We start from the raw sequence: 14,453 nt of genomic DNA on the forward strand, positions 1-14,453 counted from the left end.
AAGTTCACCCATGGGTCTTATAAAGGCTGCAGCCCTTACAAATCACTTCAGAAATCTAAGTCTCATTCTAAAGATAGAAAGGGAACCTCAGTGCTCCTCTAAAAGGGCTATAAGAGCACCATCAGAGCCTTCTACGCCACCTCCTAAAATTTCTTGTGAGTTTAAGAAGCCATCCTCAGCTTCTCACTCCGGCAGATCATCGACAGCCACTCCTCCATCATCAAAAGCATCATTGTCGTCACCATTGACGTTGAAGACCTATACAGCAGTATCTTCAACTAAGGTAACAACATCAGTCTCTACGCTGTCTACATCATCCTCCACCTCAGCCACTAGAAAGTCATCTTTGGCCATTGCCTTGTCACTGGCTAACCAACGTGGTCTTCTCCGTCAACACTGATCTCAGGTCCGACGAAGACTACACCGTCAAAGGCTCCGTTAACGATAGCTCAGCTGCCCACGCCTCCACCTACGGCTCAATCTGTGATGGCGTCTTCAGTCTCGTCAACAACCTTGACGACGACATGGTCGACGAAGGACAAAAGAAAGGACAATAAAAAATCATCAATGGTACCCGGGAGCATGTCTCTCCTAGTAAAGTGACACCCCATGTACCTACTCACCTTTTGGAACATGAAGGGGATTCAGATGATGACGGTCCCTTTGCAGTGGAAAACAGTTCTTCCCGGTTGCATGTCAAATGCCAGGAGGAGGAGGATGAATATTATGAACAACAGTATTATGCCACTCAGGAACAATCATTTCATGAGGACATAGTTTGCATGCCCTATTCTTTGATTTCTGACTTGCAGTCCATGCTGTCGGATTACAGGAAAAGGTTTCCACCTCCTACTTCAATAGCTATCCATCCATCTACACCTGCTACTTCACCTCCTCCCCCACAATCTACACCTTTACAAAGACCTATATCTTTGCCTCTTCCACGGTCCAATAATCTGGATAATACCCTCCTTAATCACCCAGATGCCTTGGATGACGAACAAGAAGAGAGTGAATTTCAAGAGCCCAATTCAGAATGGGATGACGCTGTTGTTGTGTTCATATCGAAATTAGCAGGACAGCGCCACTGTCTTGCAGAGGATGCTGAGGGTGTTGGTGTGGTCTGTGGGTGTGGGAGAGTTGTCGAGGGCGGTGAGCCACCAGATGTTGTCCCATGCAGAGGGGGTGGGTCCGAGATCGAGGACATCTTTTTTTGTCTGAGTTGAGCTTAAGGTAGCTGCTGCTCATCCAGGCGGCAACGTCTTTCATTCCTTCCTGAAAGCTATGTCTGGTGATGTTGGGTTCATTGATGAGGGAGAGGATGAGCTGTGTGTTGTCGAAACTATGCTGAGTCAGTGTTTTCTGACGATGGTGACGAGAGGGGCCAGGTAAATGTTGAAAAGTGTGGGGCTGAGTAAGGATCCTTGTGGCACTCCGCAGCTGATTTCCGTAGGTTCCGACAGGAAGGGCAGGAGCCTGATTCTTTGAGTTCGGCCAGTGAGTAAGGAGTGGATCCAGTCAGGGGCGGTTTCCCGTATGCCGGCGTCATGAAGTTTGGCAGCTAGTGTGTGGTGGGAGATGGTGTCGAAGGCTGCTGAGAGGTCTTGTAGGATGAGGGCAGCCATGTGGCCTTGGTCGAGGAGAGTGCGGAAGTCGTCCGTGGTGGCTAGAAGGGCGGTCTCTATGTTGAAGTTGCTGCGAAATCTGGATTGGGATGAGTTGAGGATCGAGTTGGATTCTATAAAGTTTGTGAGCTGGCTTTTGATGACTTTTCAGTGACTTTGGCAGCGAAGGGGAGGAGAGAGATGGTTCTGTAGATTTTGAGGTCCGTCAGGTCTGGGGTGGGCTTCTTGAGGAGGGGCTTACCTGCTGCGCATTTCCAGTCGTCAGGGAATGTGCCTGTGCAGAGGGAGCAGTTGATGGTACGTCATAGTTCAGTTGCTATGGCGGATTTGGCTCTGTGAAAGATGTGGGGTGGACAGGGGTCTGTGGTGGCTCCTGAGTATATGATTCTCATGGTCTTGGCGGTGTCTTCTGTGGTGACAGAAGTCCAGGCGGTAAGGGTAGGCTGGGTTGCGATGCCTGTTGTCGGAGTCAAGTCAGTGCCTAGGTTCATCAAAAAGAGGCATAATCAGGGCATCAGAAGTTCTCACTTTCCAATGGAAAGCCACAAATCATATCCTAGTGTCCACTCACTATCATCAGAGTGACATAATCAGGTTGTTACGGCCTCGCTCCCACGGAAATCCAACAGTAACACTGTGGTGTCCATTTACTACCTTCAAAACAGTCATAATCAGGGCATTGAGGTCTCCCTTCAACGGAAGGCCAACATTCCCACTCTGGCATCCAATCACTGCCATCCAGGAAAAACTTAACAAGAGCGTTGTGATCTCCTTCTATCCAACAGACCAACCCAGCCCTGCTTTTATCACCCTTAGTTCTGGTTTCTGCTGTGAAGTCACAAGCCAGTGGAAGAACTGAATGAGGAAAAAAACAATCCTTAAGGGCATTTTTAAAATGTCAGCACATCAGGGAACGCAGGCACCCTTTCACCATAGAATAAGGGTGGCTGTGTTACAAGCAGGATTGTTTTTATGCAGGAAGGTGTTCCTCAACAAAATAACCCCCAAAAAACAATCCGTAGGAGCATTTTTTAAATCTCAGGGCATCAGGGATGTTCCAAATTTGATTTTCTTCATTGCCGGTTGTTCCCAAAGACACAAATTCATCTGCGATAACAGGACTGAAATACCCACTCATCTGACCAGCAGGGCTGACTTTTTTATTCATTAGATACTAGGGGGCTTATTTATGTAAAAATAGCGCAGGGCAGTAAGTCACCTTTCTGCTTTATGTTACAGGAATAGGGCAGAATGTGCCATATTTATTACAATATGGCGCATTCCTGTCCTTTCCCTGGTGCTGACGCACAATTGGCTGCCTATCGCCAATGCAGGCAGCCTTGCACAGTGGTGCAAGGGTGCATGTGTTGCATGCAGGATTGTTTTTGTGCTGGAATAGGCCCTCCCCTGAGGCATATTCCTCTATGTGTGCTGCAGAATGCAGCACATACAGACAGAGGTATTAGCAAGGAGGAATTAAGATATTTCTCCTCATTATGCCTCACCTGGGAGGGCGTAGCATTTTGGCACATTCCCAGGTCTACCAGCAATCTTAAATCTGGGAATGCGTCAAAATCCATGGGAGCTGCGTGGGAACACCCACGCATCGCCCATGGAACACCTTTAAACGCAGGGATTTGCGCTACATTGCGTTAATCCTGATTGATGAAGCCATGCAGGGCCACACAAAGTAGCCTTGCATGGCTTGCAAAAAAGTCATTTTAGGGCTTGTATCATGCATGCACCACGTTGCACCCAAATCTAGACATATCTGCTGGCCCCGCAGCCATCTCTTTACATTGGTAGAAACCTCAGTGATGGCAGTTCCTATCAATGTATAAAGAGTTTGAAAGACAACTCCATCAGCATAGGGGTTCTATCCATCTAAACTTTTTCCTGTTTTTTTATCTTCAAAAACTTACAAAGCAGGATTTTGTGTTTTTACAATAACTAACGATCCCTGCACCCAGGGAGACCTGTACCATGAGAATTGTCTCCCTTGGTGCAGAGGCCATTTTGCACTTTTGACTGCTGGTTACAGCCAGGCTTTACATCCTGTGACGGGTATTGAAAACTGGACATTTTACCACCCACTCAAAATATGGTGGGTGGGGGTCAAATAGCCAAAACTCTGGCACCTCTTACTTCAGCCATCAGGGTGTATGTCAGTGGCAGAGACAGAGTAGTGACTGTTGCTGACATATTGAAGTTCTGCTTGACTCTAAATGAGGCCACTGTTAGGACGGAGTACCCTGTCCGCCAAACTCTAAATCAGGGCCTAAGTACCTTATGGTTGATTTGTACAGTGTGGATGAGACCTCTGATTAAAGGGGGTGGCATGGAATATTCAATGCTTTGTCAATGAGAATCATTCAAGATATAACTGTGTATTTCACCCACAAATTCATGAAGTTAGGAACTCACATTGGAAGGTCCTGTTCTCACCAGATACTGGTAGTAGTTACCATTCCATTTTGCACCAATGGTCTGATGATTTCCATCTTTTTGCCCACAGGTTACAAGTACCAGTTTGGCAAGACCTACGGCCAACTTACTCAGAATGCCCTGGGCTTGAGCACACTTGAGAAACAAATCCTGGACTCCACAACCTAAGCGAGTTTTGACATTGTATGAAACAAAAATCTATTTTTAAATACATAAACACACCATTTTGAGTGTGAGAATATAATGGATATATGAAGTAGCACGTATTATTTAATAATCCATTGAATGGTTATGATTTTGAAATCTTTGGGACTGTAATGGTGTCTTTCTGCACAAAATGGCTGCTTGCACCTCACTTCCTGTTCTGATGCTGTCTGTGCTACAACTTATTCTATATCGGAAATAGCTAGATTGAGAGAAACATCTGCTCCAGTCACCTCAGGTACATGCAGGCTATGGATGGAACCTGTTTTTTAGGCTCTGTGGAACAGAAAAGATGGAACACTTACAAGAACCTACCTCAACCATATCATGCTCTTGCAAGCAGCTGTTGGTGGTGTAGTGCAGAACTGCATAAATTAGTTAACTTCTAGAGCTTGAGTAGCACCTTGTTTTGCATGTTTGTGATGTGAGACTATGATTTCATTATTCTAATGGACAAAAACTTGAAATAAAAATAATTGCCTGAAATTGCCTTGTGAAAGCTTTTGATCATCTTTCAGCTTCTCCTTTCTCTGTGAGTCATGCAGATGGTCAGACAGTCATGCAAGACCAGCTGAAGAAAACCTCATTTGACCTAGCTTTACTCTGACCATCCAGTGTACTTGCTCATTCATTCCTAAGGTAGTGGGACATATCATATCATAAGATAATTTTGAATAGTTTAATGACCAGGATTGGCTTCCAGGAGCCCCAACTCATTCTAGGGTTACAGTAAATAAGGATAAATTACTTACCTGTAATCCTAGTTCTCTTCCAGGGGTATCCTCATCAAAGTCATAAGCACTGAATATTCCCGCCCATGTGCGGTGACCCCGGAAATAATAAAAAATTATATATGGAAACCATATATGTACAGCTCTACATATATATTTATTCACTGAAAAAACATAGGTTTCAGGCCTTATATAGTTAGGAATTAGCATTTAAAAAACCTTTAAAATTCACTCAAAAAACTATAAGTTTTAGGGGTGTTATAGTTAGCTGGACATTTCACTCATTCAAAACCATTGAAATTGCTCCTATATAGTTAGTTGTACTAACTATATTTCTCGCACGCGCAATCCACTGCTGATGATGTCACATATTACATCATTCATGACATGGTCAGTGACATCACTGATGACATAACATGCATATGTATGCATATATGTATATGTATGCATGCATTTATATAGAAATGCAGATATATATATATTCACTTAAAAAACCATAGGTTATAGACCATATATAGTTAGGAATTTGCATTTACAAAACCTTGAAAATTCACTGAAAAAACCATAGGTCAGAGACCATATATAGTTAGCTGGACATTTTATTGACATAAAACCAATGAAATTCCATATATAGTTAGTTGCACTAACTATATATCGCGCACCCGCAATCCACTGCTGATGATGTCACATATTACATCATTCATGACATGGTCAGTGACATCACTGATGACATCACTGATGACATCATCCAGTGACTGTGTGTTTCTGTAAAGTTTAAATATGTTTTACATATTGAAGAATGAGTGGATGTATAAGTGTCTGGATGAAGGATTTAGTAGGTGCTTGACTGACTGAGTGAGTGAATAAATGTGTCTTACTGAATGCATGGGTTAGTGACTAAACTGTCTGAAAGTGTGCATCAATATGTCTGTTGTTGTGCAAGCTCCTGCATGTGTTGATCAGTAGCTATATGAGTGGCTATATGGGTTATTGATTGGTTGCCCAAGTATTTGTATGGAAGACTGAGTGTGTGTGTGGCTGGCTGGGAGGTGTGTGACTCTGTGCAGATCAATCTGTACTTGTATCAGTAATTGTATAAGCCAGGGGGGCGATCTTGTACGGGGCTGAATTGTGGGGCCATACTTCATGTCAGAATCTGTCAGTCACGGAAAACAGATTCGTAAGGCAAATTACCGCACTTCCACCCAGCACCCCACTTCTACCTTTGAGGCTTGATCTAGGGCTACGGCCTCTTGCCGACGAGATAAGTCTAAGACCCATAGCCTTCTGGCGCAGGCTTTGGAGCAGTGACGATCTCGCCGACTATAGGGCAGAACTGGCCGAAATATTAAAACACCCCAAGGCGCTTAGTATCCCCTGGGTCCAAAATATCCAGTCAGTGTGCACAGATATGGGGCTCCCCGAATTGTGGAATAAACCAGCAGATACAGCACCCAGAATCTCTAAGAGATCTCTGGCGAATCTGTATCATGAACACAAAAGGGGAAGGGCTCTAGCTACCCAGACAGAGGGGTCTCTTTCCTCTAAATTCCTGCAAAACAAGGACCTTTACGCATTTGAAAAGGCCTTTGACCCTATATACCCCGTTCTCACTAGAAAGTTATTTCTCCAGTGGAGATACGGCACACTGCCCTTACGCTCCTTTTCTAGTACCTGGTCGCAAGTCCCTTCCACTAAGTATTGTCCCCTTTGTGCTGACAAAGAGGAAAATGACTTGCATGTGATTTTTTTCTGCCCAGCATATATGGCAGCCAGAAAGTACTGGCTACTGCCTTTGATCAAGAACTTGGGTGGCAGGGAATACATGCCTATGTATAGGATTCTAAAATGTGATGTTTCCGGCCCAATTGTTTTTGCGCTTGCCAAATTTTTTACAAATGTGTGGTATACACGTAATCGCCTTTTAAAAAGATGCGGGGTAGACTGTTGAATTCCTTTATTTTTAACAGTGTTAATAACGTTTGATGTGGATTTTAAATCATGTACTAATGTTTTATCAAATCTGATACAATTATGTGATTTTTAAATTTATGTGTATCTTTTATGACCAAATGGTCGAAATAAAGATTGAAAATGAAATGAAATGAATTGTATAAGAGAGTAAGTATGTGTTAGTATATGTTTGAAAAAGTAAGGTGTTCTGTGTTTAACTGTATAGATGAGGAAATCGAAGTGTGATTGATTCTTTACAGGACTGACTAGGTGTGTGAGTAACTCCATGGATGAGTGGCAGTGTGTGAGTGTCTGCATAGGTGTATGAGTGCATATGATAGTGTTGGAATAATGAGTGACTGTATGTATGAGTGATTGTATGGGTGAATGAGTGAATGTGTGTGTAGACGTTGGAATCAGTGAGTGCGTATGTAGTAACTGGTGTTGGTGTGTCATGATGTCATCAGTGATGTCATTTGAGATGTCATCAGTGATGTCATCAGTGATGTCATTTGAGATGTCATCAGTGATGCCACTGACCATGTCATGAATGATGTAATATGTGACATCATCAGCAGTGGATTGCGGGTGAGCGATATATAGTTAGTGCAACTAACTATATATGGAATTTCATTGGTTTTATGTCAATAAAATGTCCAGCTAACTATATATGGTCTCTAACCTATGGTTTTTTCAGTGAATTTTCAAGGTTTTGTAAATGCAAATTCCTAACTATATATGGTCTATAACCTATGGTTTTTTAAGTGAATTTCATTGTTTTTTTAAAAGCTAATATCTATAGCTGTAAAATATATTCTTTATTACGTGACGTATCACGTAGCCACGTGAGCACCTCATGACGCGTTGCATAACCGTGACGTATCAGCTCTGCAGCGCAAACAAAACCCGTAACGTAGAAAATCTGATCACATCACAGGCAAACTGTGACACTTTCTGATTACAGCCTCCATTACCGATAGAAGGACAGTTAAGGAGGTCGAAAGTCTGCTGCAGTGATATGTTTGTAACCTATGTGCCATAGATAGATATGAGTATGGTAGTTTGGTGGGCTTTTGGACCTACTACCACATACAAAGTAAAGAGACACCTGCAGCACCCCTGCTCCGATCCCACTGGATTAGATCCACAGGCTGAATTTTTCTTCAGTGATCTGTTTGCAATGTTCCCGTCTCAGGCTCCAGAGCCAGTATGCTAGTTTGATGAGAGAGACAGAGTGTGAGAGAGAGAGACAGAGTGTGAGAGAGAGAGACAGAGTGTGAGAGAGAGAGACAGAGTGTGAGAGAGAGACAGAGTGTGAGAGAGAGAGAGACACAGAGTGTGAGAGAGAGAGACAGAGTGTGAGAGAGAGAGACAGAGTGTGAGAGAGAGGAGTGTGAGAGAGAGAGACAGAGTGTGAGAGAGAGAGACAGAGTGTGAGAGAGAGAGACAGAGTGTGAGAGAGACAGAGTGTGAGAGAGACAGAGTGTGAGAGAGGCAGAGTGACACACACAGAGAGACACTAGTGAGCGTGTATTAGTGCAAGGAAGTGTGGAGTTGTTGGTATCTTTATTGCATGTTTAGTAGTTGATATAGTCTAACTTAACTCCCAGGAAGGATTAGAGACATTTTTATAACAGCAGGAACACGCTAACATGAGGTACTTTAGCAAAAAACGAATTGTGTGCGTGGAGACTGAAGAGGTTGCGAGGACTATAGTTAGTCGGGCATTACTGGGTTGTGCACTCATGTGCAGTTTGTGTTGATATTTTTCAGTTAGTTCATGACATACACAGTCTGAGAAACAGGGAGCAAGAGAGAGGGTCGTTTTAGAGCAGAATATAACTGAGGTGTGCAGGTTACAAGACTGAAAGGAATACATTTCACTATGATAAAGTACCGGAGTTCGGCTGCTGCGAGGCGATTGGTGACTGAGAGCTCATGGACACGCTACTACAGAGTGCCGGGGTGTCTTTTTGCAAACGCTGCATGGCTCCTGTGCAGCCAGGTGCGTGTTGGGGGTAATTGGCCAATTTTAAATTCTATAAATTCCACCAGTTTCTTCGTAGCTTGTAAATAAACACAATAGTTACAACTGACGTTAGAGCAGTAGTGGGAAATGCTTTTCTTTGTGGTCTCCTGGAAGAAAGCGGACAATGTGTGCCCTCGAACGCGCAACATGTAATGTACCAAAGGGGCGTCCTCTGATTGAACTGATGTGGTTTGACCCATACAGTTAAACTGCAAGGAATGAGGTGCAAGAAATATTTTAGGAGGGGCTTTGGGGAGTAAGAGACAGGGCTGAGGCGCTTGCAGCACGTGGCTGCACGAAGCACTCACAATCCAAGCAATTGTTTAATAATGTTGTTACACAAGCACATATTCTGAAAAATAGCAGGAAAGAGAGCATGTAACATGGGCACGTGAGAGAAAAATAAGGCAAAACTAATACTGTTAACTCGTGTCACGTTGTGTTCAATGTGAAGCGCCCACCAATTAATGAGTGTTTGCGATAGGTGACTGATTCTGGACACTGGAATTTCTACATCTCTTCGTCTTTACATATATTATGCAACAGCACACAGCAGCTCACTGTTCACCACCTCAGTTCTCATCCGGGCAAAAATTAGACGACTTCGATCAGGCACTTTGCAGGAAATAGATAGCAGATTCTGTCGCACTGTTATAAAGGAATTTAATACAAATCATATTTCTGCCAACCACTTTTAAAATCCACCAGCTTTCACAGGCAATACGCGGTAAAACAAACATATTGCTTGTGTGCTCTAATGCTACTGTGTGGTGATACGGAGCTCGTGAATTTTTAATGTTTATGCCCCAGTACAATTGTTTAACGCTACATTTAGTATAACATGCGTCACCTTGTAGTTGAGCTCCACTTAAAAAAACAGTCCGCTCCAAACCCCAAGTTAGCGCGCTCTGTTTTCTATTGTGGAATCTGAACTGGGCACTCGGTAATGCAGTTATTTTTACTGAAATTCGCTGAGCTCGCAGGATGTTTGCATTGCCTCTTCCCTTCGCAAGCACCGAGAATAAAGTTAACTATATTCCTACGCCCCTTATGCCGCAAGCTCACTTGTCATTAGCCTGGTAACATTAATGCCTTTCTGCCTCCTCACCCCGTTTCAGGTCGCACCACCATCAGCGAGATATTTGTGCTATCCTCTTTTGTTAAAATGGGGACAGCTTCCGCACGGTTCTACACGTCCACCCTATTGATCTTGAGGAACCAAGACACCCGATTGCTGAGATTGCCGCTTGTTGCGACTGAAGTTTCAGTTCCCCAGCCAATCACTGGCTAGAACCCAGTCATGGGCTGCTAGCCAATCCGAGGCCTCAAAAGCGTATGCAGCTCCCTGCCAACCATTTTGATTGGCTGTGAGACCCAGAGTGTCCACAGCCTGTATCATGTACGCGATTTAATGGCTATTTGTCCGTGGGACAAAATAGACATTACATCTTCTTGCCATTATCCGGTCTCCCCCTTGGCACGGGAGACCGGCAGTCACATCAAAGGCTTCCCCCAGGCAGGGGGAAGCGGAAACCACGTCCTCCCGGCCCCGCCCACAACCAGGCGGCGGCGGCGGCGGCCATCTTGAGGCGGCTCTGGCCGCAACGGTGATCTCTGGAGTAAAACGAGGGGTGGGCACCCTCGAAATTAAAATAAAACACAATAAAATATAAGACAGAAGCCCCCCAAGCCCCCCCCCAACAAAAAAAAATCCGAAAATTTGCGGGGGTGAGCGCACGCGTGCGCGCTTATAGATATATAATTTTTTTCTCTTTTACTTTTCTCAGGAACCACTGGAGGGATTTACACTATTTTACCAAAAGCGTGATCTGCGTACCAGACACTACCATTTTGACAAGTTTGGTGTAATTCCCTTCAGCGGTTCAAGCTGTAGCCGAGTCTAAAGGTCCTATGGAAATTAACATGGGGAAAACACGTTTTGGGACCCCCCTTTTTTCTCAGCCCCCACTTGACGAATCCCCCCCAAACTTTCAGGGAAGGAGCGGAGCGGAGCGAGCCATCTTCTTTGAGAAATTTGCGAAGATTCATCAACCAGCGCCAAAGTTATTCCCAATAGAATGTTGGGGATTTCCTATGGAAACTAGGTCCTAACTATATATATACCTACTGGCTACCGCCAGTAGGTAATGTATGTATATATATATACACACATACATATATGTATCTGCATTTCTATATATATGCATTTATATATATGTATGTGTGTATATATATATATATATACATACATATATATATCTGCATTTCTATATAAATGCATGCATACATATACATATATGCATACATATGCATGTTATTTACATGAAAGTTTGAAAAACAATAATAAAAGCAAAGCTTTAACTTATACGAGGGCGATCTCTATTGCATTTTCAATGCTTGTTTACTTTGGTTCCATCAAGAAGGCATTTAGATGTGTCACACATTTGCCATAAATTCTGAATGTTAGCACTCTAGTTGCTCATTAGATCACTGTAGTAAAGCTACTGCTCACCAGGGAAGTCTGCTGCTGGTATTCAAAATGCATGTTTCAGTCAGCATGTCAGAATTGTTTTAATGAAATAGAAGAGGATTTGAGAAGTCACTCAAAATGTGCCCTAATCTTTCTTTCTGAAGCACTAATCATACTTTCAATGGCAAAATGAACCCACTCATTTTGTTCCTTTTTAAATTAAATGTTTTCAGACTTACCACTTCATTCCAATCAAGATGGCTTCTGGTGTGCCATACTTTTGTCATAAGTAAGACTGTTAGCGCTCTAGTTGTTCTTTAGAACACTCTGGGACATTCTGTCATTGGGCTATACTTGGGCTACATCTGGGTGATATTTGGGCTACATTTGGGCTCTTTGTCTCTGGTGGCCATCTTGGGAGACTGCATGTCAGAATTTTTTAATGAAATAGAAGAGGATTTGAGAAGTCACTCAAAATGTGCCCTCATTTTTCTTTCTGCAGCACTAATCATTCTTTCTATGGCAAAATATACCCCCTTATTTTGTTCCTTTTTAAATTAAATGTTTTAAGAGTTACCACTTTATTCCAATCAAGATGGCTTCAGGTGTGCCATACCTTTGTAATAAGTAGGACTGTTAGCGCTCTAGTTGTTCTAGTTGCAGTAGAACACAAAGGAATCAACTGACAGTCTCTGTCCTTGTTGGATGTACATGTTTTACTGAGAATGTCAGACTTCATTCTCACATGACTGAGAAAGATAATGTGAATTTACAGAAAATATGCTTTCAGTTTAGCTTATAGATCCCCTTCCAAAACACTGTGGGAAAAGCATTAGTTAACAGTTTTCTTTCAAACATGATTCATGGTATAATAATAATAATAGGGAAGCTTGTAAAGCGCATGGTTACGCTAAAAGCGTGTCCCCCCGCTCTAAGACTGAAAATACCTCCAAGCAGAAGTAAGGAGAGAGCTCTATTATCTTGCAAACAGGTACGTTTTTAAGTTCTTCCGAAAGCTAGATTCAGATGAGTCTAGGCGGAGATTGGAAGGCAGGGCGTTCCAACTCTTCGCTATCAGATGTCGAAACGAGCGCCCTCCCATGCGGGCCCTTTTTACCCTAGGTACCTCAAGTAGGCCTCCGTTTGAGGAGCACAGAGTTCGAGATGGTACATACTTGGTAACTAGGTTCTGAAGTGGTATTGGCGCTTTGTTAGCAAGAATGCGGTGACAGGTACAGAGGGCTTTAAATTCCACTCTGCTTCTCACTGGCAGCCAGTGGAGGGTCTGAAGGGCAGCTTTGGAATCCGATCTTTTGGGGATTTTTAAGACAAGGCGGGCGGCTGCATTCTGTAATACCTGGAGGCGGTTCATTGCCTTGCAAGTGGCTCCCAGGTACAGCAGGTTGCCGTAGTCTAGGCGTGAGGTCACAAGGGCATGTACTAGCGTTTTCCGGGCAGACCTAGGAAGGAAGACAAGGACCTTCTGAAGGGTTTTTAAAACGCCAAAACAGACGCCTGCCACTCGGTCTAATTGGCGTCCAAAAGACAGGTCGGCATCGAGACAGACGCCAAGACTTCCTGGCGAGGTATAGGAGCCTCTCCTAGGCATGGGGGCCACCACGCCGATGACCAAACAGATGGATTCCCCCCCCACCACGAGCACCTCGGTCTTGTTGCCATTTAGTTTAAGGCAATTGGTGAACATCCAGGTTGCAAGATCTTGCATGCACGCCCTGAAGCTGTCCGTGGCAAGTCCGGGTGCACGTGAGAGGGAGATAACCAGCTGCGTGTCATCGGGGTATGACACAATGTTCAATCCATGACTCACAGCAATCGGAGCCACTGGAGAGACGTAGAGATTAAACAAGATTGGGCTCAGGGACCATCCCTGGGGAACGCCCTGGCTCAATCCTATGTCTCTAGAGTAGTGATCACACTGGCGAACTTGGAAGCTTCTCCCAGTCAGGAAGGATTGGATCCATTGGAGTGCAGCTCCAGATATTCCTCCGTTATTCAGACACTGTAGCAAGGTGGTGTGAGCTACAGTGTCGAAAGCTGCACTCAGGTCCAATAGGATGAGGGCCATGGTGTGACCCTCATCCGCCCCCTGACGTAGGGCCTCCACCGCTGTTAGGAGCGCAGACTCCGTAGAATGGCGCGGTCGGAAGCCAAACTGAGTATCATGTAATAAGGCAGCCTTTTCCACGAAGTCCATCAATTGCAGATTGACTGTTTTTTCGGCTACTTTGGCCAGGTAGGGTAGGAGTGAAATAGGACGGAGGTTCTCTAGTTTCTCAAAACTGGTAGTTGGTTTCTTCCTTAGAGGTAGAACCACCGCCTTTTTCCAGTCTTTAGGTACGGTCTTGGTACTAAAAGACACGTCTAGTAGGTGTCTGATGTAAGGTTCTAATACCACCAGACTATCTGCCAGACGTTTAGGAGTGGTAGGGTCCCGTGGAGAACCCGACCTCACAGATCTGCAGATTTTAAGGAAATCTTCCGGAGGCGGGGTGACAAAGTTGGTCAGTCTGAGTCTGTTTCCCCATTCCCTTGGGCCTTCCACAAATTCAGTCCCATTTATGGGCTGCGTTGGGAATGCCGAATAGATTTTATCTATTTTTTCTGCAAAGAAGTCTGCGATTTTGTCGCACGTTTCCGGCGAGCAATTGTCTGGGACAGTGGCTGGTTTCCCGCTCGAAAGAGATTTATAGAGCGCAAATATCTCCTTCACGGAGTTACCAGCTTCACTAATTCTGGACGGGAAGTATGCTGTTTTGGATTTTCTAATTAGGCCGTGGTAGAGTCGCCTCTCAGTCAGGTAGGCGTTTCTGGTTTCTTTGGAGAGGGTCTTACGCCACTCTCTTTCGGTTCTTTTCAGTGCGGTTTTCAGGACTCTTAGTTCATCATTGAACCATGGGGCAGTTTTTAGGTTTCGCTGGGGGGCGGAGCCGTAGGCTCCTCCTCCAGAGAAATCTATTGAGTATAGTAAGCACTAT

The 14,453-nt window shown here is 44.2% G+C and overlaps 1 protein-coding gene across 1 annotated transcript in view; it reads left to right on the forward strand.

The window, feature by feature from the left end:
* Positions 1 to 4,757, forward strand: part of CIMIP2B (ciliary microtubule inner protein 2B) — a 95,609-nt gene extending 90,852 nt beyond the window's left edge. The window contains exon 6 of the mRNA XM_086962888.1: positions 4,141 to 4,757. Coding sequence (XP_086819014.1) covers positions 4,141 to 4,238 — 98 coding nt within the window. The 3' untranslated portion in view covers positions 4,239 to 4,757. The remainder of the gene's footprint in view (positions 1 to 4,140) is intronic.
* The last annotated feature ends 9,696 nt before the right edge of the window (positions 4,758 to 14,453 follow it).

This window comes from Lissotriton vulgaris, chromosome 3_1, assembly GCF_964263255.1.
Source record: "Lissotriton vulgaris chromosome 3_1, aLisVul1.2, whole genome shotgun sequence".
In the NCBI taxonomy this organism is placed as follows: Eukaryota; Metazoa; Chordata; class Amphibia; order Caudata; family Salamandridae; genus Lissotriton; species Lissotriton vulgaris.